Genomic DNA, 27,795 nt, shown 5'->3' on the forward strand with positions numbered 1-27,795 from the left:
TAGACATACTCGAGTAAAATTTTGTGACCCGTCTGATAGATTACCATTCCAGGTAGTGTACAAAATATTGTTTGCAGCACACACGGAACTTCACAGGCAGTGTGCTGCTTTCCGCAACGTCACAGCACCTCGTCTCCTGGAGCTAGAGTGAACCGTAATTCATTCGGTTTGCTGCTTAATATGAGTTTAGTGTCCAGTGACTTCGACACAAGTCTAGAGTTGATCCGAAAGGAAAGAAGAGAACCTGAAAAAGACGGTAGATCTTCAACACAAAAGGATATTACTGTCCACTTTCGTTCTGCGATAGCGATCGAGGATGAACAAAAAAAACCGGCTCTTTCTCCGTAATTGTTTCCTTTTCTTGAGCAAACAGTAAAGTCCGAGTATTCACTGCAGATAACATACTTTTCGTTCGCCAGTAGATGCAGAGCACATTGTCGCCAGTTTCCCGCAAGCCCAGGTAGATATGACTTCTTGACATTTAAAGCGAAAAGGTAACATTCCAGGCACACACGTTTATCTCTGTCGAACAAAAGATAAGAATGAAAATGGTTCAAGGGATAGTGTGCGTATTAAGCCTGGCCTTTCTATCTTAGATAGAGTGCATTGGTAATCAAAGAATAGTGCAAGTAAGACATGTAGAATACTTAGCCGTCATTCCACGATTTCTTTTAATTTAAAGTATACGTACATACATAGATACATACATACATAGATACATATATACATATGATATATCTAGTGGCACACACACATAATATATATGTATATATATAATATATTATATATATATACTTAATATATAATACATAGATACATAGATACATACATAAATATATATATATATATATATATATATATATATATATATATATATATATATATATATCAGGACTTCTTTAAAATTTGGATCCAGACCCAATTGAACCATCTATTACCGTGTCTTATGACCCTCATCTCGAATCAGCTGCTGCATTTGTTCAATGTGAGATGTCAATCGATATCCTTTTCTGGATTAGGTGTCACGGTTGAAAAGGACTACGAATCCGCCTCTTATGATGGAAATCTTTATAAAATGCAGGACGCTTTTCAAACGCGTATTTGAAATGTTATAATTCATTTGACTCACGTTGCTTTAAGACTTCACTGTCAAGGCCTTCCTGCCTCCGGGAAGTTTAGTTTTTTCTTTCATTGTGTCAGACAAATAATATCCTACTAGTACCGGCCTTTGTCTTTTTTATCAAGGGCCCACAGAGGTATAGACGTTTGTAGACGTCTCCGCAGCATCAAAACAGTTTGCGGTATTCTAACTTAGTGATGTACGTCACATCTATAACACAGTGTTGGCAGGAAAAGAATCGTGTAAAAGGTGAACTAGTAGGGCACGGCGAGGTTAGGTACACGCTTACAGGTATACAGTCACCTGTAATCTACATATGCCCATATATGGTCGAAGGGGCGTTCCTTGGTATTCAAAATACCCATTTGAGGGCGCTGTTTTTATAAAGCGGCCACCCGCTTAAAATCTGTGATTGGTTAGGTTTTCTATTTCCATGGTAACTGTGGTAAAATTGGAACAGGTGACAGTATACCTTTAATACAATGCCTTCTAATCGGATCTGTATTCCGCGGATTCAGCTGTTAGCATCGCCTCCGTGACCAGTTTTGTCAATCAACGTGTCAAGGCAGCATACTCGATCAGACACCGGTGATCTGCCGCTTCATCGGGGTTCCATTAATCCCTCCCCGGGAAAGTACGCACGGATGACCGCAGACCATGCAGTGATTGTCTCATGTAGGCGCTGCTAAATCCGCGTAATCCATTCACCGATTCTCTTAAAGTGGATATCTGATGAATTTGTATCGAGCAATTATTATATTTCGGCGACTGCGAGGAATCTTTGGTCACGTGGGCATTGTTATCGATGGAATAGGTTTATTTCTAGGCACAGCGCGTCCACAAACTGATGAAACTAAGGAGAATCGGCCAGTCTCACTTAATTTGATAAATTGTAAATTAAATGTATTGTGTTCCTCTCACTGTTTTGGTGTCTCATGACAAAAAAATGGGAGTGTGTTATTTTGAGGGCAAGATAAAAACTCGTCCATTCTTCCATTTCTTTCATGCATCTTTAAAATGTCTCAAGGCAGAAGGGATTTCGATTTCTTTCCCTTCTCTGACATTTCTGTCGTCCTAGAAACGATAACCTAATACCGTGTTGGTTTCACAGAATTAATTAGCTATCGCTAGGAAATTATTGCCTGAAGTGTAGCACTGTTTTAACGGCCTTGAACGAGCGAGGATGTATTATTTACGGTAATGAAGTTTTACTATGTTTGCCTCGCAGGAATTCGTTTCAAAGAGCTTTACCTTTTCTAGTATCGAAATCCCAACAGTATCATAATAAAAAATTCCATCAAAACATTTTATGTCTACGATTAAGAATAGTTTGATTAAAACCCAGTCAGTGTAATTTGTCCTTTTGCTGTATCGATTCCGCATCAATCATTCTTAAATTCCTTTTTGGCAATTATTAAACATATTGAAATAACTTTTTTCATGGTCTGATCGTCGTAAAGCGTTACGTCGTAAATGCGATAGTTCGCAAATGCAGAGCTATAAGAAACCATGGTCTAGTTCCATCGTTACTGTTTGGAATAGTTAGACAAGCAAAGAAAATTGTATATCTAGCGCAGACGCGAAATCGGTGCCGATGGTGTTGAAAAAAAGACTAGGATTATTTTCCCCGGAACATTGCTGATGATAAGTTCTATATTCTGGCGCGTACAAGTAGTATGAAGTAATCGTCCTGGGCATAGAGAAACATCTATGTTACTCTGTGTCCTGTGTAACAGGACAAGTGTTATGTAATACTTGATCTTTTGAACAATACAAACTTGACTCATCCGTATTGTTAAATTGAAAAAGGGCAATTCAGCTGCTGACCAGGATTGAGGAAAAACATATGTATCGAGTCGAAGAATCTCCAAGTTTTACAAACATGTAACCTTTACCGTTACAGCTGCCAGTCCTCACTCCAATGCTTTAAGTCCAATTCAGCATCACATTCACTCTCAGATGAGCTGCAGTTTTACTGGGGAAATTCTTTACGACGGTAAAACTTTCTTCTCTCCGCAAAGTGATACACTGAAACAATATTTACATTCACGACACCCTCGATGAACGGGGCGCTTTCTGTCTACTACGGTATGGCTACAAGTTCAAAATTAGACCAGCAACCCGAGGTTTTTTGTGCGAGAGACTTCATGAGTCTCATCCCAACACAATATATACTTGATCCAATGTAAATAAAAATGGCATCTATATGTAAATGTCACAGAGAAGTGTCATTTTAAAGTCAATAGTATGGCTTTCCTTCAGTATACGTGTAATTGAGAGATTTATTCGCCCGTACTACGAAGAGATAAGGATTCGCTATTATCCGATATTCTTCCCACTTCAGTAGAAATTATCTTGATTGACCAAGCGTTGTACGATGAAATTAAAAATAACCTGCTGAATTTAATTTCCGGATTATTCTCACCCTTCTCATGCCTGAGCTCTTATACATACATACATACATACATACATACATACATACATACATACATACATACATACATACATACATACATACATACATACATACATACATACATACATACATACATACATACATACATACATACATACATACATACATACGTACGTACGTACATACATACAGACGTACATACATACATACATACATACATACATACATACATACATACATACATACATACATACATACATACATACATACATACATACATACATACATAGGGCTAAATTTAATACTGTCAGTTAAAAAAAAATAGGTGGAGAATCTGTGAGTGTTATTTTGACAAGTATGTGCGCAAATGGTGGTGGCATTGTATGTCAGTGCGCGACTTGACACAGTAATGTAACACTTATGAAAGGGACAAAGTCGGCCATTTTTTCATGAATTTTGTTTGATACGAGATACTACTTATATTGTTTGACATGTTAAAAGATTCTGAATGAATGGGTGACCATGCATATATTCGACCCCGGTTTTACACACGGTAAATGAAACCATCGCGAAAATGAATTAATGGTCAATAATATGGCCATTAATTCATTTTCGCGATGGTTTCATTTGTCTAAAATCGGGGTCGAATATATGCATGGTCACCCATTCATTCAGTATCTTTCAACATGTCAAACAATATATTAGTATCTCGTATCAAACAAAATTCATGAAAAATGGCCGACTTTGTCCCTTTAAAGGGACAAGAGCTTTAATTTTTTGTTGTTCTTTATGTTTGTTCCATAAAAGAAGAACATTCACTTTGTTACCATCAGTGAAATGTAACAGGAAATTTATTTAGTTGACAAAATTGTCAATGGAGAAGTACAGATTGAAAAAGTGTTAACGAGCACTTCACACATCCCCGAATGGAAGCATCACAGATTGAGAAGGGCATGTACAAAGTATCAGCCTTCTGCAAACAACACATATTGGACAGAATGCAATGTTATTGTTGACAACTGGATTCCAGTACTGATTGAAATTAAGTTGTCGACAATAAAATTAAACATGATACACACAGGCTGATTTGACAAGTTGAACCCGAGACTTTCGGACATAGTAGGTCCGGAGTAGAATTAAGATCTTTGAGCTCGCACAAACAGGGTACAAGCCAGACCAGAAATTCTTATCCAAATCTTATACAGCTAGTGGGAGTCAAGGATTTCATATTTGTTGAAGAACGTGTAACATATGGTTTGAAGTTAACTTGTCATGCTTTACATTTTATCAGACAGCGATGAGAATGTGTGAATCAAACAGACGAACAAACAACTTATCACTTGACGGTGATGATAAGACACCCTATTACTATGAAATATACATACGTATGCAAATCAAGAAGGTCCATCTCTCCATGCAGCGTTTAGTTCAAGGAGTTCATTTAAACGGATTACAACCCGATCTGCATTCCTCGCATACAGTGCACACTGGTAATGAATTTTTTACCGTCGCTTTAGCTCGTAATGTATAGCTCCTATAAGAATCGTAAACTCGCCATAAAATACTTCAAAAAAACGGAAGCATTTGTAAAGTAGAACACTCATGTATGATGACTGCTGATAGTCTGTGTCTTCTGTTGATTAATCTTGTTGTTTTCCGATTTCAGGTTTGGAAAACCTATAACTCAATGTCAACGTCCTCGCAACAGGTACATGGATAAGCAGTAGCCTTTGTGTCGTGACGGTAGAAAAGATCTTCATGAATGCCGATATCTAGCGGAAGGTATTTAAGTATTCATCGAATATACTAGGAATAAAATGGTGTGGATTAGACAAACCTTTATTGTTTTTCATGGATGATTTCGTCGTCAGCTGACCCCATCACAAAACGTGACTCAACATATTTTTCAGCGTTTTCTCTCCACATCGATAACACACGCGGCACTTCCGAGGAGAGAGATATACGCAATTTGCCAGTGATTGTCACCGACATTTCAATAAAGGCGCCGCATAAGTAGATCCTTAGGAACTGATGTTCACCTCCCATTCGTAAAATAGGTGTTGACTGCGAACGGAATTACAATTTCCCTTTTGACACCCACATGGCCAAGACGAGCGACCTCGGAACAGTAAAAAAATTCTGAAGGCAACTTCTCAGCGGATATCGCACTGGGCATCGATAACCGAGGAAGTTTCACACTGCATCTGACAGCACGTATTATGTAGGTGCGTGTAAGTGCGGATAAGCGAGTGTTGCTTCGGAGTGAATGCGGAAAAAGCCGGGCGAGAAACAAGGAATTTATTTCATGTGGCTGTGCAATCAATCGAGATGACATGGATGACCAGTGACGTCTTGGAAGGTTGTGAATCACCACCAATGGTTTTGGTGTGACCGTTGTGGAAAATAAACTCCTGATAAAACTCGACGTATTCCCAGTCGTTGCCTAGGGATGTCCGGTGCAATATATCTTCCTCTGTGAACAGATATAACCGTACCCTCTGAGATCGTTACGTCTTTTATGTGCGACCATTTAATATTCAGACTTGAGTCGAGTGCAGACTCGGTGTGGAGTACCTCTGTAGCGGTGACGAAATCGATATCCGCGTTGGAAATTTACATATGCAAGAGTTGTTAATTTCTATACGCTGGTGTACATTTCTATGGGAGCGCTCGGCGCATTATCTGCGTTGCACGTCTCTTTCCAGACGCTGTAGTTTTTAATTGATCGATCTTCTTCACGTGACGATTTTCTGATGGATTATATTGAGCTCCTTTTGTGATTTTGCATAGTTCAGACGTCAATTTTCGACGGTGGTCTAGCGCTACGAAACCATCCTTTGCTTCTGGAATACTGTAGTCCCCAACTCGCCGTCACGTTGTTTTCCTGTCGTCGACTAGACGTATACATCGCATGTCACAGTCAACGGTAAGTTCAAACCAAGTTTCCCCGACACGCACATGCTAGGAGATATGGGTATCGGTGGTGTGCCGCCGAATTTACAGCCGCCAGTATAGTATGTCACTTGGTTATCGATATGATATGTGCTTTTGTATTTGTTCGCAGTGCGAAACACTGTTTTGTGTTATTTGTCAGACTCCCTCAATCACTGCTCTTCGCGCAATTTTAACAATCGCACTGTACAATACCGCTAGCCAACGGCTTTGCCTTTCGCATCGCACACCAAAGTTAACTGTAAACCTGCACTTGAGTGTCGAAATTTTCTAAGTTTTGTGGATGCCAAATCGCCATTTATTAGCGCGATCGTTACCCTTACTACTGGTGTTTGTGTTTTTTTCTTATTTTTGCAAATATTTTTCTTTCAACAAACATTACGTCAATAACAACACGTTGATGTATTCTAACACTTCTAAATAGAAATAGAGAGGAATTTCTTCGTTTGAAGGTGATGTATTTACCACACACTTGCTGACCACCTCAGACGTTGGTCCACCGTTATCTAGGCGAGTGAAACGGTGATACTAGATTCGAATTGACACAAAAGGTTTGGCCTTTCCTCCGCCCTATCTATCTTGCGCCTGTACATATAACCTTCCCATTATACCGTGGAGCAATAAACAACCTATTGGCAATGTTGGTACTTTTGAAATCCGTGTTCTCCTTAAAAGGACGCCACGTTTTGTCCTCCTATATGTCTGTTTCCATCCTTCTCCGTGAGTGTCTTTTTACCTCTCTTTGGGTCAATGGCTCCACTACATCTCTTTGTTCCATCTGTCGTTATGATGAGATGATCATCATATCTTTAACATCAAGATGAATTGTATTTATCTTGTCGCTCTGTCTCTCACTATCTTGGCGCTCTCTCTCTCTCTCTCTCTCTCTCTCTCTCTCTCTCTCTCTCTCTCTCTCTCTCTCTCTCTCTCTCTCTCTCTCTCTCTCTCTCTCTCTCTCCACCCCATGTTCTATTCTGACTCCGGCTGTTTCACCTGTTATCGAGTCGGCGCTGCGTGAATACGTAACTCACTGACTCCACACCGTATCAGCCATATCATGTAAAATTTAAATCTTTGTAAATTTTGTGCCAGAGTGTGGCACATAGCGAGTTCCTGTCCCTGGTATATCAAGTCCGACAGTAAAGATAGCGCAGCGTTATCTTCCTATTTTAATTCTTCTTACTTTTTCCTACTGACAACCGGGTTGATGGATTTGCCGGACGAAAATAGAAGTTGGGTCTATTACCGCAGAACAGTTTGAAGCCTAATATGATTTGTTAGCCAAGTGAGAGTACAGCCTGGCTGATGTACCGTGATAATAGACCCATTACACACGCATTTGAAGATTTCCGGACGGCATTTTATACGCACTTCTGTCAGGGAGGTCGAGTCGATGCAGCGTGAGCGAATCGCATTTCAAGGCACGCAGCTACGAATATGTATATTTTGAGACATTGAATCTGTCGCAAATCGGGTGACAAATTCAAGCATTTACTAATTTGCCAAGGTCGCGATTGGCCCATCGCACCACCGTCAGATTTCAACAATATAATTAATGTTTATTATGATGAGAATTGGTGAAATACGAGTCATTACTTGTTGTTACGGGGTGGTGTGAAGGGTCATCGCTGCTATGCGGTTCATTATCGCCATCAATTATACCTGTCGTTGCCCCCGCAGACAAAGACCTCGGATCACCTTATTGTACTTATCAATTCGAATTTCTGCCTGTTCACTTTTCGCTTCATAATGGTAAAGACACCGTCTTTGATAGCTAAAAGCGCGCGACTAGGGTTATCATCCACTGTTGGTCGTTTTCGCCATTCATTTTTGCCGCGTTCCCTGAAGTGTTCTTTAAACGTGTTCTATTGCTGACACCAGCAGCCATAGGTGTTAACTGCTGTAATTTTGATGGTATACGGTACCAAACAGGTAAGGTTTCAAGTGACGAGACCGGTGTCTGATAACTTGTCATATAATTGTCGATAAATTGACTGGGCACTTCCTCTAAGAGAAATCTCAACCGACGATCAAGACCGTGACATGAGGGAGGAGCTGTTTTGAAGTTGCCAGCCGCTACATTACGTAACATTACAACACACAATTTCCCAACGATTCCCACTGAGCCGGAGGTTATCTTGCTATCAAATTTAGAAAATTGAATGTCAAATTTTCAATTCCATCGTTTATCTTTTTCATTATCCGAAACACTGGGAGTGTGCATCAGATTACCGATAAGCTGCCCAGGGTTTTTTCGCCATCAGATATTCTAGCCTTAAAATAAACACACCACTGCGAAAGATATAATGAAAATAAACGGTGTGGCACCTACATTATGTCCAACTTGAAAGCGCCAACTCTATCATACTCCAGGTGCCGGAACGACACAGGATTCCTACTTTATCGCGGCTTTGGATCACCAGATAGGCAACGGACAACCCTTGCAAAACCTTGACTTCTCCAGCGTTGCGATATCTTAAAGGGGCAAGAGCTGTAATTTTTGATACATACTTCTATCTCTGCTGCTCTACCACAGAGTATCATAGACAGAGTGGCAACACCTATTGTTTAAGGCGTGAAGCGGTTACATAAGCAATCCGTGTTTGCCTCGCCTCACGAAGCTCTTGGCTCTCTTTTCCGAAGAGTGCCGACCATGCACCCTTCGGTAATTTTCGGATTTTCACCAATTGTTAAGCGAAAGTATGTTCGATAAAGTTTGTGTTGTTGTTGTCGTGTGGTGCTGATCGGAATTGATGTCCTGGCAAAAACGGGAGTGTTTTGAGCTTCAGGAAAGTGGGTTTTACCGTTTTAAAAATTCCTCTCATATTTTTATGAATATATAATGAGTGTGTTTGAACCAAATTTGAAAGTCTTTCATCGATACTGTCTGGTTTTACTCAATGGTTTACGGTCAGTCATACCGTCTTTTACACGTGCGTCAAGAAATGACATGTTTATGAAACTGCTGGCGTGTTATGTTTTGATTGGCGTGAAGCAGTGTTTCTGGCCTGAGAGCTCACAAAGTAACTATGGTTGCTACGCGACTGGCAGTACGATGCCATCTCGTCGTATGTTTCGCATAATCTCGTGTAATTATCAACCACAAACAAAGCCTCCAAAAAGTTTAACACCTTTGAAGCTCATTTTAATATGAAAAGCCAATAGTCTACCGAGACGACCATGGAACAAAAGGCATGCAAGTGTTGCCACTCTGTCTATGATACTCTGTGGCTCTACATAACAGAAAGTACACTTCCTTATTCATCTCCATAAAGTTTGTGGCGAGTCAAAGTATAAGCCCAGCCAACTCAATCAAGTGTGTACAATACGCAATAATATTATCGTCGAATGAATTCTTTAACGACAAAAATTCAGTTGTCAACGCCAACACAGGACATTACACACAGACGGGTTGTTACGATGATTAAGTTGCACAGTAGACGGTATTTTGACTTTATTTTAGAAGGAAAACGAAACTGTGTTTATGGTCATCTGTCGAAAATACATCGAAAGCTACCGATAATAGAGTTTTAATATATGAGTGTATTTGTTTCGAAATACCTTTAGAATGCCTGGATGCAGTATGCATCGGCTGAATTACAACTGGCCAACAGGTTACAGAAAAAAATATTAATAAGAGATCACACAAGGTTGTGATAGCTTCCGTCAATATTAGACATTTATCATGTTCATAGAGCAATATACATGGACCTCCATCAGTTCTTACAATCCACCACGCTCGTAACTTTATCATTGGCAAAACCATATATTACGTCACTTTGCGTGTTGCACTATAGGTTATGCATATTGCATCGTACATTATCTATGTGCCATATATTCCATTGTATGGTATATCCCTTTTTTGTTCAGGTCGTGTATTCCTCTACTGATATTCAAACGCAAGTTGACCCATCAACTTCTTTTGTGTTAATAATGAACAATGCCTTTTGAGTTCACAGGGGTCATCGCCATCGGTGGCCTCTTCTCCGCCATCAATTATGTATAAGCCTAGATTCAATTCAGGTATCTATTATCGTCCCAGAAATAATGGTGTTTGCATATGAGTTAAAGAGTTTATCCAAGGAAAATTAATGTTGACTCTCCTTAATAGGAGAACAATCAGTATCCCCTTGCATTGTGATTTGAGAAGTTACCATTCTTGATTATGTATTTAGGTCAATATATATCACCGACGTCAATCACTTTGGTCTCGGCTACTTATATATATATATATAAATATATATAAATATATATAAATATATATATATATATATATATATATATGGATAGTATATATATGGATAGTATATATGTACATATATATATATATATATATATATATATATATATATATATGTTTTAAATTTGACGTAACGTTTAATGTATGATTTAATGTATGATTCGAAAGACAGCTGATGATATATGTATTATATATATATACATAGATAGATAGATATATCTGTATACATATCTATATGTATATAATACATATATATCATCAACTGTCTTTTCGAATCATACATTAAATCGTACATTAAACGTTATGTCAAATTTAAAACAAAGATATATATATATATATATATATATATATATATATATATATATATATATATACATACATATATATATATCTGTGTTTTAAATTTGACGTAACATTTAATCTATGCACTTCTTAAATTATATATTATATGTATATATATATATAGAGAGAGAGAGAGAGAGAGAGAGAGAGAGAGAGACAGAGACAGAGACAGAGAGAGAGACAAAGAGGTGGGAAGGGAGAGAGAGAGAGAGAGAGAGAGAGAGAGAGAGAGAGAGAGAGAGAGAGAGAGAGAGAGAGAGAGAGAGAGAGAGAGAGAGAGAGAGAGAGAGAAATATATACCGTTCTATGCGAATCATGTCTAAGCTCTCCGAAGCAAGGCAAATGCTAACAACACAGAATCATTGAAGTATGTCTGGCACTTGAAATCAAGGACAGACAAATCAAGATATCATGGTCAATCCTACCAGTTACTCCAATGTGTCTGAGAAATGCAATCTTTGTCTAACAGAGAAGCTATTCATAATCAATGAAGATAAATCCAATCTCTTAAACAAACGTTCTAAGTTGGTCTCCGAGTGCCGACACGAGAACAAATTTTACTTCAATTTGTATATAACCAATCACCACAAATGGTTTGACCCAACTTGATACTTAAATGTAAGTACCTGAAGCAAAGTCGTGACAATAAAATCTACCTATCTGACGATCGCGTGAATGCGTTAAACTCGAGTAATAGGTACCAAACATACTTCATGTGTTCTCATCGTGTGTGTGTGTGTGTGTGTGTGTGTGTGTGTGTGTGTATACCACCAAAACAAGTATTATTTATCGTATTTTAACACCACGTACAAATAGAATGGTTCGTCCCAATCAAATATGTAAGAGTGTCGAGCTAGTAATCCTTTCACTCTATCTGATGATTGCAAGATGCATGAAACTTAAGTAAGAGATTTCATTAACTTTGTACTTGAAGTAATCTGTTTATTTATAACGCTCTGCTTTTGCATTGAGCACTGTAATTTCCCACGAGGACATCTGTATACTTCGATATATATATATATAACCCAGTGAAACAATACAAGAGGGGATATCTGTGGAAAGCAATCAACGAAACAATCAAATTTCGCAATCATATTTACGAACATTAAAAATATCAAAATGATCGACATTCTTCGTATCATCTTGAACTGTACAGCGAATTAGGGAGTTAATGAAAGCGGGACCCTAGGGACATATCCTACTTTCTTTCTTTGTGTGAAAAATGGTTCAATATCAGCTACAGCATAAATAGATAGCTATATGAAACCTTTCTTTTTGCAACCCGTGCTTGAGGCTTGGACACATCGTAACGTAGAGCGACCACTTATCGCCAATACCATGCACGGGGCCAAAACACCAATCTTGCAACCGAGGAATATTCCTGTCTCGTTATGAATCATATTCGGCCTGAAATTCGCAACCACTTTGCTTTCATTCTTCTACACACGTCTACGACTATAACCGACAGAGTCTGTTAGGTAACCTAGGGTCAATTTCTTCCGAGAGAGCTGCCAGGCATAACTAACTGAAGAGTTAAAAAAGTGACTTTGGGGAATATTCAAACCAAAGGTCAGCGCATTTGTCTTTTAAGTGCGATAGGGACTACTTTAGGAGATAATGGTGTTTTACGTCTCCCATGAACTATAAATAGGAGGAAAATGTTTCTCACACAGGGACTGAAATGCTCTCTTTGTGTGTATGTGTGTCTGTTTGTGTGTGTGTGTGTGTGTGTGTTTCAATGAAAAATATTACAAACAGCTTGTTAAAGGGACATTAGCTGTAATTGTTGACTAATTTTTCACTACTCTGTTTCAATGTACAGAATTTAACTATAATCCGATCATCATGACCAATGCCCGTTGTACTGCTTGCCAACACAGCCTGTATATGTGAAATGACCATTGTTATTGTTGATAAATGTATTCTAGTCCGGACCTGAATACAAAACTTAAGCAATAACAATGCAGATTATACGCATATAAGGTATATTTATGAGCTAAATATTATGAATTTCTCCATGGTTCAGGGATTCACACCAGACACTGCAGATGATACACAGAAACAAACAAAATTAAAAAAAATGACCAAAGTTATAGCTAATGGGTCTTTAAAGGGCGTAGGTTGACGACTGAACATGTCCAAATTTGTCGGTACGGAGACTTTTTAAAATCCTTATGCCGTTACTAGTAGTTTCTTTTCAGAATGAGATAGACGCCAAGTTCTGACCTCCGTGAAATGGAAGTTGCTCCGTTTGGCACTGGTGAAAATGACGGAGAGTCCAGCTCTTCCCTTGTGACCGAATACAGGCACAAGATTCGTGTCTTCGTTTAGATATGTCTTTCTTTGATTCGGTCAACTATTTTTGTCTACAAGTGAAGTTATTTATGGAAAATGGTTATGACTGGACTAAACTGTGAAGTAACTTATGATATAAAGTGTTTAAAACTGACATGCTGTTGATATCAATATGACATTATGCAAATCGTTGCATGGAACCCTCACATCTCGCACATGTTCAGCTGACGACCTACGCTCTTTAATCTGTTCACCCATTGAGATAATAACCTCCCTGGTTCACCCCCATTCCTTGTAAACAGGTCCACAATCGCCATTGATAACAATTGGGTTTAGGCTAAACCATGGTGTTAGAAAGGTTATTGTTCAAAATCGGCATTGAACTCAAACAACATCACCGCAGCATGATATATCGACTGTTGACGACAGTGTAAATACATTGTACGCTATTATATCATACCAGTATATTGATGGCGCAAATACAGCGATCTGATTGGTCGAGACACGAAAAAACCGTGGTATATTGGCATACGCGCGAGCTCTCAGCTTGAAAAGAAATCCGTTTATGACGTTTCATGCCATGATTTCACTATACTGTTATGATATAATAGCAATATTTCACACCCAGTATCGGTATACCACTCGGTTTTGACCAGGTCACTTCATATATGCACTCGCTATCGCCCGTGCATATATGTCGTGAACTTGTCAAAATCTCGTGGTATACCGTCTAGTCCGGGGTCAATTGTCATTCCGTGTGATTTGAGTGAAGATTTTTGCCAACCTAGCTCATCGATTTACTTAATGGCCAAGATTTTAAAAAAACATTGTTGGCATTTTTTCTGACAACTATGAAGGTCATTTCAAGGTCATTTTCTTAAAATCAACAAAAATCAGTTATTCTTAGCTATAAAAAGATTTTTATGCCCAGTTTGCAACAAAATAATTGTTGGAAACATACATTTTGTTATGGATTATTCCTTACAATCATTAACATTTAGGTTTGTTGAAAAAAACGGCTATTGCATTAAGAATATATATAACTACTTTACCAAAGGTCAATTAAAGGTCAGTATGAAATTTCTTTCTAATTTTTCCATATTTTAAATATCACATTGATTTTCCATATCTTAAACATCACATTGATTATCTTGTATACAATTTCAGATTCATAAAACTTATACAACAGTTTCAGGAAATCACATGTCTAAGGGACCGGTCAGATTCTTTGGCCTTTGGGGGGCGGTGGATTCAGGGGTCACCCTGTTTTTGACTTGGTGATAGAGGGGGTCACCGTGTTTTTGAAATGCCAAATAGGGGGGGGGGTCGACACGGGCTCATACTTGCCTAAAATGCATCTTGCCACCCACAAAGTTCATCATTGAGTTGCATTTTCGGAGTGCACTTCGGGCGTGTAACTTTAATAATATAAGACATATTTTTGAGAGCTCCCCCACAAGCGCGAAACTTAAATATATCAGACATATATATCAGAGATATCTTTATGTTTAAAGATTTTCGGCGCGCCCTTCAGGCGTGTTACTTTAAAAATATCAAACATATCTTTCATCACGTCCTTCATCTGCATGACTTTCATATATCACATATATATATATATCATAGATATCTGGATGTTTAATATTTTCGGCGCGCCTTAGGGCGCAGTGTTTAGATATATCAGAGATATATGTCAGAAATATCTTGATGTCTGTAAATTGAAAGTCAGTTTTGCAAAGTGTACTAATCATTATGAAATCTGCAGTTCATATGAATAGCATGACAACTTCCTGATACTTTTCTGTTTCCTCTATGAGAATTCAGTTATAGAAAGCAACATGCACTAAAATTTCACAAATTTTACATTTGTCTTATAACAGTTCTTGAGATCTGATTATGCATAAAAATGTGGAATACATTCACAGCTCATTCAAAATACTGTATTCAAATTTTAGAATTGACACTTTTAAGGTCCTATCTTACAACTAACATGAAAACCACCTTTTGTCGCACACAGGGGGGTCACCCTGTTTTCAAAAGTTGCAATAGGGAGTCAGCCACTTTTTGACACCGGCAAAAAATAATCCACCGCCGCCGAAGAATTTGACCGGTCCTTAACATATCCTGTCAAAGGTCAATGACTTTCAATGCCTGAACTGTAATCTAAAGAAAGTTTATCTATAAAAGTAATACGATTACACAATTCCATGTTCCTTGCGTATTGCCAAATATGAGTCAGGCTTCTCCCAGGTTAAAAACAGCTCCTTCAGCGAAAGCATTTTCCAACAAGGAAAAAAATTCGATATCTGCAGCAAGCATGATGGTATTGTTATTACCGACATTTGCAGATGCACTCTCACACAATGAGTGTAAGTCTGTATTTGTGTTTAAATTTCTCAAGACATTTTCAACGTTTTTGGTCCAACATCTTTTGTGATATTTAATATCAATGGCTCTAGCATCCTTTGGATCTATTGCACCACTGAGTCTGACTTTTAACAAGTCTGATTTTCCTTTGTTTACTGCCCTTTGTAGTTTTCCCAGCATTGAATGGAGAGGACCCAAAGAAAAACTAAGAAAACTATTGTTGACAGAAAAACACATGCTTTTGTCGTATGTACAAGCTGATGGTCTAGTGAAAGCAACTTTAGGTTCAGATGAACCAGCACTTTCCATGGTAGATGAGGTTTAAAGTTGCTTTACCTAATAATACAGAGCTATCACCTTGCTCTAATGCGTTTTCATAGCGCAATATGGCTCTCTGGAGTAGACCTCTGTGGCAAGTATTTGCATAGAATTTCCCTATGCCAGCTCGAAGGGAAAAAGAATCATCATCCCTGAGTCTTGAACTTATTTCTGGAAAGACACCATCATCAAATGCACCTCTCTAGTGAACAAACTCTGCACTGTATGTGTCATATGCAGTGGGAATTGACACAAGCTTACCACTTGCTTCCTGACGTATCAGGCATAAAGAGAACGTTCTGAAAAAGACTGTAAGTCTGTTTCAGAACGTCCTCTTTTCAGAGGAATGGTATGTTTTTTCCATACTGAAACTTTTGACGATGTTATGTGCATGCAATGTCAGTTATGTGAAATATTTATATGTGAAATGCAACCACTAAATGTTGACTATTCCGTGACGTTAAAATATCGAGTAAATATCCTTTGGACAACGGTTTCTGAGAAACTACTAACGCTGCCTTTGACTTCTTTTGTAGTCTTTAACCCTAAATAACCTACGGACTAAGCCTGTGTCTCAATAAAGGAAAAACCTATTGTTAATGTATCATTTTCCGTACTCTATATCAATGTTCTAACAATGGGTGTCTTGGTTAGTACAACATTATGTGTACTGGAGTTGTCAAAAGACAGGTAATAGCCTATATTTCTCAGTGCAGAGGCTTAGTTTTGATAAATGGCTTCTACATGTAGCCTTTGTTTAGCAACAAGTCTCTAAACCCTGCTATTATTACTAAGGAAACATCCAAATCGATTTACACGACTTTGAGAGAAATGCGAGGAAAGGGGATGACTGACTCTTACTACAAGCAAAGAGTACACTGCTAGCTGCACAGTAATCCAGTCTACACTAGTTAAATTCTTCGCAGAGGTCTGGATGTTACAACCTACCAGAGCTGGTAATAATGCGGATGGCTTATGCTGAAATGCACAGAAATTGATAACATAAAGTCTATGATGTAGTTGTCAAGCGCAGTGCATGTCAGAAACTGATCCATGTCATTATGCATGGTAACGATGTACAACTGCAACACAAGCAAATCCTTGTAATTGCATATAAATCCATATAAACGGTAAAAACTGATCCAGTAATGCCTCAAACAAGGTTTTTTAAATCTATTATGAGCTGTTAAGTTCACTTACACCACTGAAGGTACCATGATGTAGTTTGGTCAATAATTATAGGCATTTTGTATGCACTACAATGCTTAATCAATGGAATTTGACGAGTAACGAATGACCTTGAATTTGACCTTGACGAAGTGGAAAGAAAAATGCCAACAATGTTTTTTGGACTGTCCAGGTATTAAGGAACAAAATGATATATGTTGACAAGAGTCTTCATGAAATGCACACGGAAGCCAAAATCACGACAAGTGACCCGGACTAGTCGCTGGGTGTGCTTTATTGCTTAAATATCTGTTGTTTGCTCATTAATTTGTGTTTAGGTACGGACTAGAAATTAGTATAACAATTCTTTATCCATCTATTCTGTCTACAATTAGTGTAAGCACAGAGTATCATAGACAGAGTGGCAACACCTATTGTTTAAGGCGTGAAGCGGTTACGTAAGCAATCCATGTTTGCCTCGCCTCACGAAGCTCTTGGCTCTCTTTTCCGAAGAGTGCCGACCATGCAACCTTCGGTAATTTTCGGATTTTCACCAATGTTAAGCGAAAGTATGTTCGACAAAGTTTGTGTTGTTTTGTCGTGTGGTGCTGATCGGAATTGATGTGCTGGCAAAAACGGGAGTGTTTTGAGCTTCAGGAAAGTGGGTTTTACCGTTTTAAAAATTCCTCTCATATTTTTATGAATATATAATGAGTGTGTTTGAACCAAATTTGAAAGTCTTTTATCGATACTGTCTGGTTTTACTCAATGGTTTACGGTCAGTCATGCCGTCTTTTACACGTGCGTCAAGAAAGGACATGTTTATGAAACTGCTGGCGTGTTATGTTTTGATTGGCGTGAAGCAGTGTTTCTGGCCTGAGAGCTCACAAAGTAACTATGGTTGCTACGCGACTGGCAGTACGATGCCATCTCGTCGTATGTTTCGCATAATCTCGTGTAATTATCAACCACAACAAAGCCTCCAAAAAGTTTAACACCTTTGAAGCTCATTTTAATATGAAAAGCCAATAGTCTACCGAGACGACCATGGAACAAAAGGCATGCAAGTGTTGCCACTCTGTGTATATTACTCTGTAGTGTAAGTGAGAATACAGATCTGCTGAGTCAGCTGAACGATATGTTTTAAGAATGATGAGGAACAATAAATATGATTTTAAACTCTCGAATTTTACTCCAGACACTATAATTTGATGAGAATATGAGTAATGCCTCGAAGGGATGGCTTATCAACCTTTCGTGTAACTCTTTCGGCGCAATAACGGGCGGTGAAAAGTTCATTTAAGTGGGGGTAAGATCACAGATGTTGATCTGCCAACTTCGGTGTGGTTTCCCTGCGAGTGTTTCAATGTGTCACTTTTAGATGCCATACTGATACCGTGTTGAGTGATGGCCGCCGCGCAGACGTGTGCAGTTTTTTCGTACAGGGTGGCAATTTCCCTGGTAGCTGAAGAGTTGACAGCCGGAAGCAGAAAACCATCTGTTTTACCAATACAACGCAAATGTTAGGCTTTCATCGGACTGTATCAGCCAACGTCATCAGCAGATCAGTGTATACAACATGAATTTCTCTCGTATTATGCATAGTGAACCTTCAACTCCTGGTCGAAACAGGGACATCAGAGGTTGAGCGATGATATTTTGTTCATATTTAAATGTCCTTGTAGCTACAGGTTCACTGAATTCAGGAAAATGATAGTAACGCTACTTCAAGTACAATCGAACAAGGCCTGGCCGTTTCCACATGATCGCCAGTGCTTAACGTCATTAGGAACTCCCGCGCACCTACTTTACGCGCGCACGACCGGTTATCGTCTGCTCTTCGGGAAAGTTGCATTTAGAACACAGTTTGTGTCGGTAATAGTATTCTATAATCTGTAGATGACGGTGATGTGCACTCTGCCAAGAATTGTGGCAGAATTTACGATAATAAAAGAGAAATTCCGTCAAAAGGAAACACTTCTAAGGACTATTTTTTCAAAAGGCTTGAAGACGTGTTGGACATTTTCAAACGTAAACCGAAATAAAACGCATTGTAAGAAAGAAGTAGGGGTGTATGAAATGACTGGCACATTTATAATGAGAAGACAATGCCTTACATTTGTATTTGGAAGTGAGAGGCGTTTGGAAGCAATATCGACCCCCAGAAGGAACAAAACGATTGTACACAGAGCCTAGAAAGAATTGGTCCAGAGTAAGTCGCCATTTGATGCTGACGGTACGATGTGCGCACATCTAGACGTTGCGTTTTCTCATCCCACACTATAGGCTTATGTTGCCGAACATTTGACAGGTTCAAAATGAAAGCGATTTTGATCTTTCTCGCCGAAACCTCTCCTAGCAAATAGCAAAATCTTTCGAAAACTAATGAAATAGGATACACTCATTTTCTGTAACACAAGGCACTGCTATTGATTAATCATGCGATCTCTAGCAGACTTTTCGAAGACGTAGGCCCATTCAATAGTTTAGACTTTGTGCCAAATGAGACGATATCGATCGCATAAAACTGAGTGAATGCTTGCCAAGCGCTATATAATGTTAACTTCAGTTGTCCTCATTCATTTTCATTTAACACATCAAAGATTATTGGATTTCTTTCGATTTAAAACACAGTCAGCTATGAAGGCATGGCACATAGAATAAAAGACAAAGACCGAACGCCGGAACTTGGCATCATGGCGGACCGCGACAAAGGTTGTAAATTTATTTCTCTTTCGCGTTTCGAATTCTAAGAAAGCATTTGGATATATGATAGGAATAGAATAGTGTTTTAACAACATGCGCTCGCGTACGTGCACTTTATGACAGAGAAAATTAAATTGACGACCGGAACCAAACCAAGCGTACAGTCCAGAGTCGCGCAGTTGTGCACTTGTCTTCAGTCGTTTGATAGCGAAGATTTCTTGTATTCACAAACCTGCCAATGCTTTTCCCATAAACACACACCTAGGGTCACTGCAGACAATGCCACACTGTTAATTTGTCTATCTATTAAACAGAGTACATGCCCTATTGGAAAGAAAGGAAATCGTAGCCCGATTCGATCATGTTCTTTACCGTTTTGTGTCAGAATCAATCTTTTGACCGAGTTACAGAAATTATTGGCTAATATATAAAGTATTGAATTAGTTCATGCGGAAATACTTTTTGGTCCGTAAATTTTCGATAAGGTACATTAAGTCGGTTTACCTGAGACAATAAATGAGATTCTCTTTGCCTTGTTGTGTGCGATAACTGAACTCTTTCACATTAAAGGTATACTGTCACCTGTTCTAATTTTGCCACAGTTACCATGGAAATACAAAATCTAACCAATCACAGATTTTAAGCGGGTGGTCGCATTTTAAAAACAGTGTCCTCACATTGGCATTTTGAATACCAAGGAACGCCCCTTTGACCATATATGGGCATATTTAGATTACAGGTGACTGTATACCTTTAATAAACCATTAATTGCGGACATTAGCACGTATGTGAGACCAGTCATTTTAAGGTACACTAATGAGACCCAGCCGTTTGATTTACATATCTTCCGTTAACGGATGGAGAGAAAGAGTGGTTTTACTGAACCTGGCGTTCCTACGCGACGGTTATTGGTAAAGCTCCAGAAACAAGCCTGTAGTGTGCTACCTCCATGGGACTAAGGTATACTTGTTTGGTTGGTTACCAGTGAACAGACACCCGTGGAGACTACCTGCACACTTTTTATTGATTAGTTTAAGGGTAGGACAAAACTCTTATTTTGTATGACTCTTTCGATGTGAATTTTTAACGGTACTTAGGAGATTGCCCGTGAATATCGAAAGGGAACTGGTGACACCACTGATTCCTGTAGTTGAAACGTAAATAAAACCTAATGATCCACGTCATAATAGAGTCGCGAAACTATAAGGTCACAAGATTAAACCGTTCATTGACAAACACACACCGCTTCAGCAAATCCGTGTCTATATCAAGTCAAAATACGCTGAAATTAAACTTTACAGCCATGTTTATTCTAGTAGAGTAAATCTAGGCAGTCAAGTGGGAAGTTGGTCTCAGGTGCACTGAACAAAACGTTTGCTGTACAGTTACGCATTAGTATGTGGACCACGGATAAAGGTTAGCGTCCTTGATCCAATGTTTGAACGGGAAACCGATCTGATCACTTGGGTGTAGTGGGAAATCTCTCTGAGGATCCCTACCCTAATAAAACCGTCACGGGGATTTCCGTATCGCTTAGACGTATATTTAATGTGTTTTTCCTTCGCACTATTGCGTCGTGTATCACTAATCGTTCATAGGACGCAAGATTTAATGTACACCAAGCTAAAACCTACGCGCATTTTTATCTTCACTTTTTATATATTTTACAGCATTCTGACTCGATAAATCTTGCCGGAATCATCTTTTGCTCACATTTAAACAGCCAATATATTACCATCATCAAAAACAATCCGAAACATTTAAAAAAACTTTAATTCGCCGACGTATTCTCACAAGTGAGCTATTTTCGTATCGCTGTCAGTCTCTCTACCTGTCTCTGTCCTTGTGGTGCGACATATAAAAAGATCCCTTGCTCACTGGATAATATAATCAAATCTGCTACAAGAATTAAGTTTTTGAAATAGCAAGGATTTTGCATATTCAACCGACTTGACCAAGAAAGGTTATCAAACTTCCTATGCTTTGCAATGGCACAATGTACAAGATGTTAAAGCGCTGCAAGACATTATCAGGTAACCGTGAAACTATGGAATCTGTAACTGGAAGGATTTGACCAAAGATGATAAAAGTTAACTTACTCCGTATATTGATGATACAAATATGTAACAGAAGTGAAATATATTTAGCAGATTCTTATCAAACAATTTGTAATGTCCATACTAAAATAAACTTTCAAAGATAACGATATTTTAATGACTCGGCCGAAGTTAACAAAACTTACTTCAGACATCATAGGTGATAAAAGTTAATCATGCACGACTTGTGAAAGACATTTAGCCGTTTTGATATAAATAATTGGTAATTTATATGGAATGAACTTTCATAATGAGCTTGCCAAAGTCAATTAAATTTGCTGTAGATGTTGATGATACAAAGAAATGACAGTAATGAAAGATTAATTGGCAGTTTTATGTCAGCTAATTGACAATTTGCATAGTTATTAATTGAAGCTGTACAGTAATGGTGTTCGAATTAAATTAAGTGAAACTGCACAGGTGTTACCCAGAACACTATATGAGTGAAGTGGCAGACACCATGTAGTTTAATACTTATTAAAGTTTTCGTTTGATCTGTGAAATGGCTGCGGCAAATTTGATGATTGTTGCCATTGATGTTTATCATTTACAAGACTTGTGCATATTTTAAGACATGTTTGAGTTAGTCTTTAATTGAAAATCTAATTAATACACTTGCAAATCTGTGTTCATAATGCCCACAAGCGCCTCGGGGACAGATATTCGGACTTTCAAACTTTTACAAAATTATTTTAGGTCTAACACTTGTGGGAACGTATTTTGAAGCTTGTGACGTAAATAAAGTTTTCACCTGGTTTAGTTTTGTGTAATTGGGAATTCTATATATTCCCCAATAGAAATAACACAGGAGCGGCCATTTTTAGTTTCAAATATCGGTAAATATTGGGTAATTTTAGACTGCCCCTCCAGTCGTCTGGCTTTTCTCGGCGGCTGAGTCACTGGCTGGCCAAGCTGTCTTTGGGCGTTCTCACCACGATCTATGCAACAGCTGTATCACTTAGCGCGACAGTCTGCTGATGTTTAGTCCTTCAATTTATTATATGTTTTGATACTTATATGCCCACAGACTTGGAGCAAGTCGGGGGTGATTTGTAAGTCTAGTACCAATTTGCACGGTGCCCTCCCCCCCCCCAATTTTTATTTCTGATTTTGAAAGAAAATGGTTGAAAGTTTGCCTGAGGAAAATTTGAGCAAAAGTGCAAGTCTTTCATTTTGGAGGCGCGAACTACCTTTAAGACAACTGCATCATGCGAGAAACAATAACAAAGATGAAGGTGGAAGGACATTATTTGGACAATATTTTTTGCTAATTTTGTAGTATTTGAGGCGTTTCTTGTATCGTTCGGCATACTTGCCTTCTGCCCTGCTTAAGTTTAGCCGATGAGGAAATTTAAGTGATGATAGAGATTCTGATTTCTGTAACTCGTGTTGATGTTAACGAGCCTACAGCCATTCTTATCTTCAAAGTCGCAAATCACAGTGTAGGGTTCAGTGAGGATATTTTTTACTCTTGTCATGTCTTGAACTTGAATAAAGTCTTGACCCTTTTAAAACCGCTATTTCAGCCAAACTCATTGTTGTCAATGGTGGGTAGCGTAGACCTGTTTCTGAGGGCATTGGGGTGAACACTTTAAAACGGCTATCCCGATCCTTGGTTCCCGAATCTAGTGCTTGATTGCATAGACAGTTCATATCGTGTGAGTCGTTTGTTTAAATTGAAAGTTGTACCCAGTTAATCGATTAGTTTAGAGTCAAAAGCCGATAAAAACCTGTCGCTTTCCCTTTAATTACATTGTGTTTATTTCCTTTATTGCTAAGTGGTTTTTACAGCCTGCATTTAACGCTGCCCTCTCAGACACTCAGTCAAATCAGTTTCACAGATGATGAGCCTCCAAATTTGTACTCCTTTTTTCACACTTAATAATGCTTAGATTACATTGGTGGTAATTAAACATTGACTTTGGTGCATAACATGACATTATATCACAGACCCAAATGTTCTTTCTAGAATTGAATATTTCTGTGCATGCTTACATTAAGCCATAAAACACAATGCCTTTATTTCGGTATACGGTGTGCGCATGTATTGGATGGATTGCCAAGGGAAAAAATCAGATTTAATGGACAGTATGTGTTTCTTGTAACATGTATCCGAAAAAAGGGTAAGTTCGTAGAGAACTAGTTCACGGTTTATTTACTTATTTATGTATTTATTATGTTTTGAAGTTTTGCGTTTATGTGTGTATGCATAAGTAATTGTTATTGGTGGCTTTGATCACTCCAAAGAACAGACATGTTGCAAATCCATTCATTAAAATGCAACAAAAAGTTGTTAAGTTTGCAGGGTTAAAGTAAGATACCTCGGTTTACCAGAAACATTTTTAGCCTTGTTGTGCAAAATGTAGACTCTGCTTGTAGAGCACCTCGCTATAAGTGAATGTGAAAGAGACGCATTAGTAATACACGCCCGCTATTAATACATAACTTGAGATATGCGATGTTTCATATAAAAGGACCATATAATTCAGATAAGTCTTGATAGATGTTCTCCTATAAGTACAGCCGATTATGTCAGTCAGCCATTTAATGATATATTTTGCTGCTGACCTAAATATTTCTTCCAGATCCCCGATTCTGTGCTGTACATTGAAGTATTTCCCTCTAACTTTTCACCCGCTATGTTTTCATACCCACCTCCTTTTAAATTCATTCGCCTCTGCCACTTCTGCAAAAGTATCATTCACATACGTGTTTAGCGCTCTGTACGATTCGGCTGCCATACTTACACGAGGAGGGTCATCACATGAGCGCGTGCGCGAAAGCAACATTTTATTTTACAAGGCGATACTCAGTGTTCAGTGATGTGCATCGAAGGCGCAAGCAAACGAGTTGTTTCAGTTTTAAATTCTTCCTAGGATGAAAATAAATGAACAAATCAGAAGGGGTTTTCCTGCACATCGATACAATGTCTTTGTTTTCTTGCACAAACCTCCTTAGGATTGCAAAACTATATTGTCCGATATTTTCATCAAATTAGGCAGGGTAACTTTTATTTCACATCGGTCAATACTTGCTGACCCGCCCACCCAGAATTAAAAGTACTGACGGAATATGGGCAAATACATTTTGGCAAGGCCATTTAAAGAAAATTCTTTGTTTGTCATCCTTTGATTTTTGAAAACCTACCAGCCAGCCAGGGAAAATAATAAAAAAGACAAAAAAACACCAGTGTATTAACATAAGCTCATTTTAATTTGGTTTCTTTTGGAAAATTGATATTTTTATTTGTAATAGTGTTAACTTTGTTTTCTTAATTTTATCTGAAAACCTACCAGCACGCGGATGGCAAACAACAAATTTTATTTTAAAGCGACTGAATAGGAAGAACACTTTGGACATGCGCAACTTACGACATACGTCCCATACGAAGTAATGGCGATAACAAAGGCCTCTCTACTCGTCCCGGCCCGTCCACATTGATACTTGTGACTGGTTCAAATAGAACAAGAATACATAGCAAGTTGCTGCTCAGCCGAGGCGAGCCATTAAAGATGAATTAAAGCTATAGTATAGAGACGACGGCACTAGGCCTATCTCTGTCTCTGTGTGCTTTTTAAATTTGGATTTCAAGCTGATAAAGAGAATAAAATACGTACGTAATTAACGTACACGGGCGTATTCAGAAACATATGTTCTTTATAGAGATCGCTCATGTTACACCTATATCTTGCAAAATTGAAAAATGCGAGTTCAAGATCATGGCGTCAGTTTCAAAAACCTCGGCTCGAGAAGCAGTGTTTTCAGAGAATGAACAGCTGTTATAAACATTATCGTCAGTCCGATTGAAAATCTCAGACACTTCGTCAGGATATTGCGTTTCGCGACTCAGAATTTCATGCATCTCTATTCTCTATATGGGATCATTGGTGCCATCCCAAAAGGTCGGTGAACCCGTGTACCCTGACAGTACAATTCAAACCAATTGTTCCATGCTGACGAGTGTTTTCAGTTAAAAAGTACTTCAGCCCTGTGTGTCCGGTTAATTATGCATAATGGTACGGTTGATTTACGAGTCTGTGTGTGGTTCCGATGTCGCGTGTGTCATCAACGCGGAAAAGTACAATAATAGTGCAGAACTCGTGAAATTTTGCCTGGAATCATCGCTCTGGCATTCAAAACACAGATAATAGCGCAGCTGTGCAATCATCCAATTACGCTGTAATACAACACGGTATGCCTTATCACAAAATGTTTGCAGGTGCGGACATATGCCCCATATTATTATCTAAACAGTTGTATCTCTCCAAGTCTCGCAAATTGTTTAATGGAGGTATGTATTACGAGTTCGTAAGTATCAACCAGGAGAAAATCTTTAATACGGTATAAATAACACACTAAAGGCAAAGGAAAAAATGTCAGTTTCTGGACCTTGACATTTAAGAAACCTAATGCGATTGACTTTGCCTAACCATGGGGGTCAAATTTTCACTGACTTCAAAATTCTTTCTCTTTAATATTTGAATGTTATGGGTGTTTCAGCGAATGCAAGTCATGAATCGCTGAGGTTTTGTGGCAACTTTGTTTTGGAATACCGTACCATATGGCAGATGTTGTTGAGCACACGTACAGCGAGGTGGGGTGGGTGGACATGACGTAAAGGTCTCGCAGTGACTCGCGAGATGGCAAAAAGATATCAAATACTTTTCTAAACTATAATAAGTACAAATTTCCCGCAAATATCTAACTTGTATCGAATCAAGACTTCAATGGCCACCAAGTGTGGGTCAGCAGTAAAACCTACTTTGCGATAAACCTGTGAGAGGAAATGCAAGTATTCTTTTTCATTGAGAAGTATATAGTACACCAATAAGAACGTGTGTTTGTACATTGATAAAAAATATGCGAGTATGTCGACTGGTGGTTTTGGTAATATTACATGACTGTGAAGCTGTTTGTAACACGATGTGCACCCTTTCTTAAGCCGAATGTAACTTCTTTTTATAATTTATTATTATAAAAATTTGAAATTCATGAGTTCTTATTAGGAATACGTCTTATTTGTTGCCGGAACTAGGCTTTCATCGACTCCTCCTTACAAAATCTTCAAAGAGAATAAGCAAACTCCTCTTCCGGAGAGTATCGCCTATATGACTGAAAACATCGCGGTAGTTCAGTAACTTCTTGGTATAACCTGTAATGCATTGAAATGGCCTGCCATTCCGATGGAGGAACACGTGTAAATTACAGTTAATGTAATTAGTTGCCAGTGTACAGCCCACATTTTAAGAGGATTAAACGGTAATAAATTTGCGTCAATAACGATTAATCAATCATAATGTTGTACGCTCAATGAAACCGTCGCCTTTAATTAACACCTATAATGCTATGTTTTATTTCAACGGGCTATGTTTTATTTCAACGGGCTGTGTGTAGAGTAGTGAGTAACATCGTCCATGTTGAGCGTTACCATCGCAGGTTATGATATGCTTGTCATCACCGTTATAAAATGTCTATTTTCCTATACTGTTTTCTTTGCTGCCGCAGTCGTAAACACTCGCTCCAGTAACTGCTCAAAAATTCTTTGTATTCTTAGTTCTGTCGGCTTCTTCAGTCGGCTCCTTCTGTCGGCTTACATTTATCGTTTTCAACGTCTTCCGCAACTTAACAAGGAATATGACTTAATACTTCCCAAAGCCTATCGGAAATTCCACATATTTCCTCTCGGAACTTCCATATATTTCCTGTCCATATTCTTCATAACTCTTTCTATTTAATACTCCTCGTTACGTTAGACTTCATACACTGGTGTATCCGTATA

General features: G+C 38.5%; 1 protein-coding gene across 12 annotated transcripts in view; it reads left to right on the plus strand.

The window, feature by feature from the left end:
- LOC139115703 (potassium voltage-gated channel subfamily KQT member 1-like) overlaps positions 1 to 27,795 on the plus strand; it is a 348,427-nt gene that overhangs the window by 123,739 nt on the left and 196,893 nt on the right. For all 12 annotated transcript variants that reach the window (XM_070678010.1, XM_070678011.1, XM_070678017.1 and 9 more), the window contains exon 3: positions 5,203 to 6,462. In XM_070678010.1, the coding sequence (XP_070534111.1) occupies positions 6,448 to 6,462 (15 nt within the window). In that variant the 5' untranslated portion in view covers positions 5,203 to 6,447. The remainder of the gene's footprint in view (positions 1 to 5,202; positions 6,463 to 27,795) is intronic.

This window comes from Ptychodera flava, chromosome 17 (genome assembly GCF_041260155.1).
Source record: "Ptychodera flava strain L36383 chromosome 17, AS_Pfla_20210202, whole genome shotgun sequence".
Lineage (NCBI taxonomy): Eukaryota > Metazoa > Hemichordata > Enteropneusta > Ptychoderidae > Ptychodera > Ptychodera flava.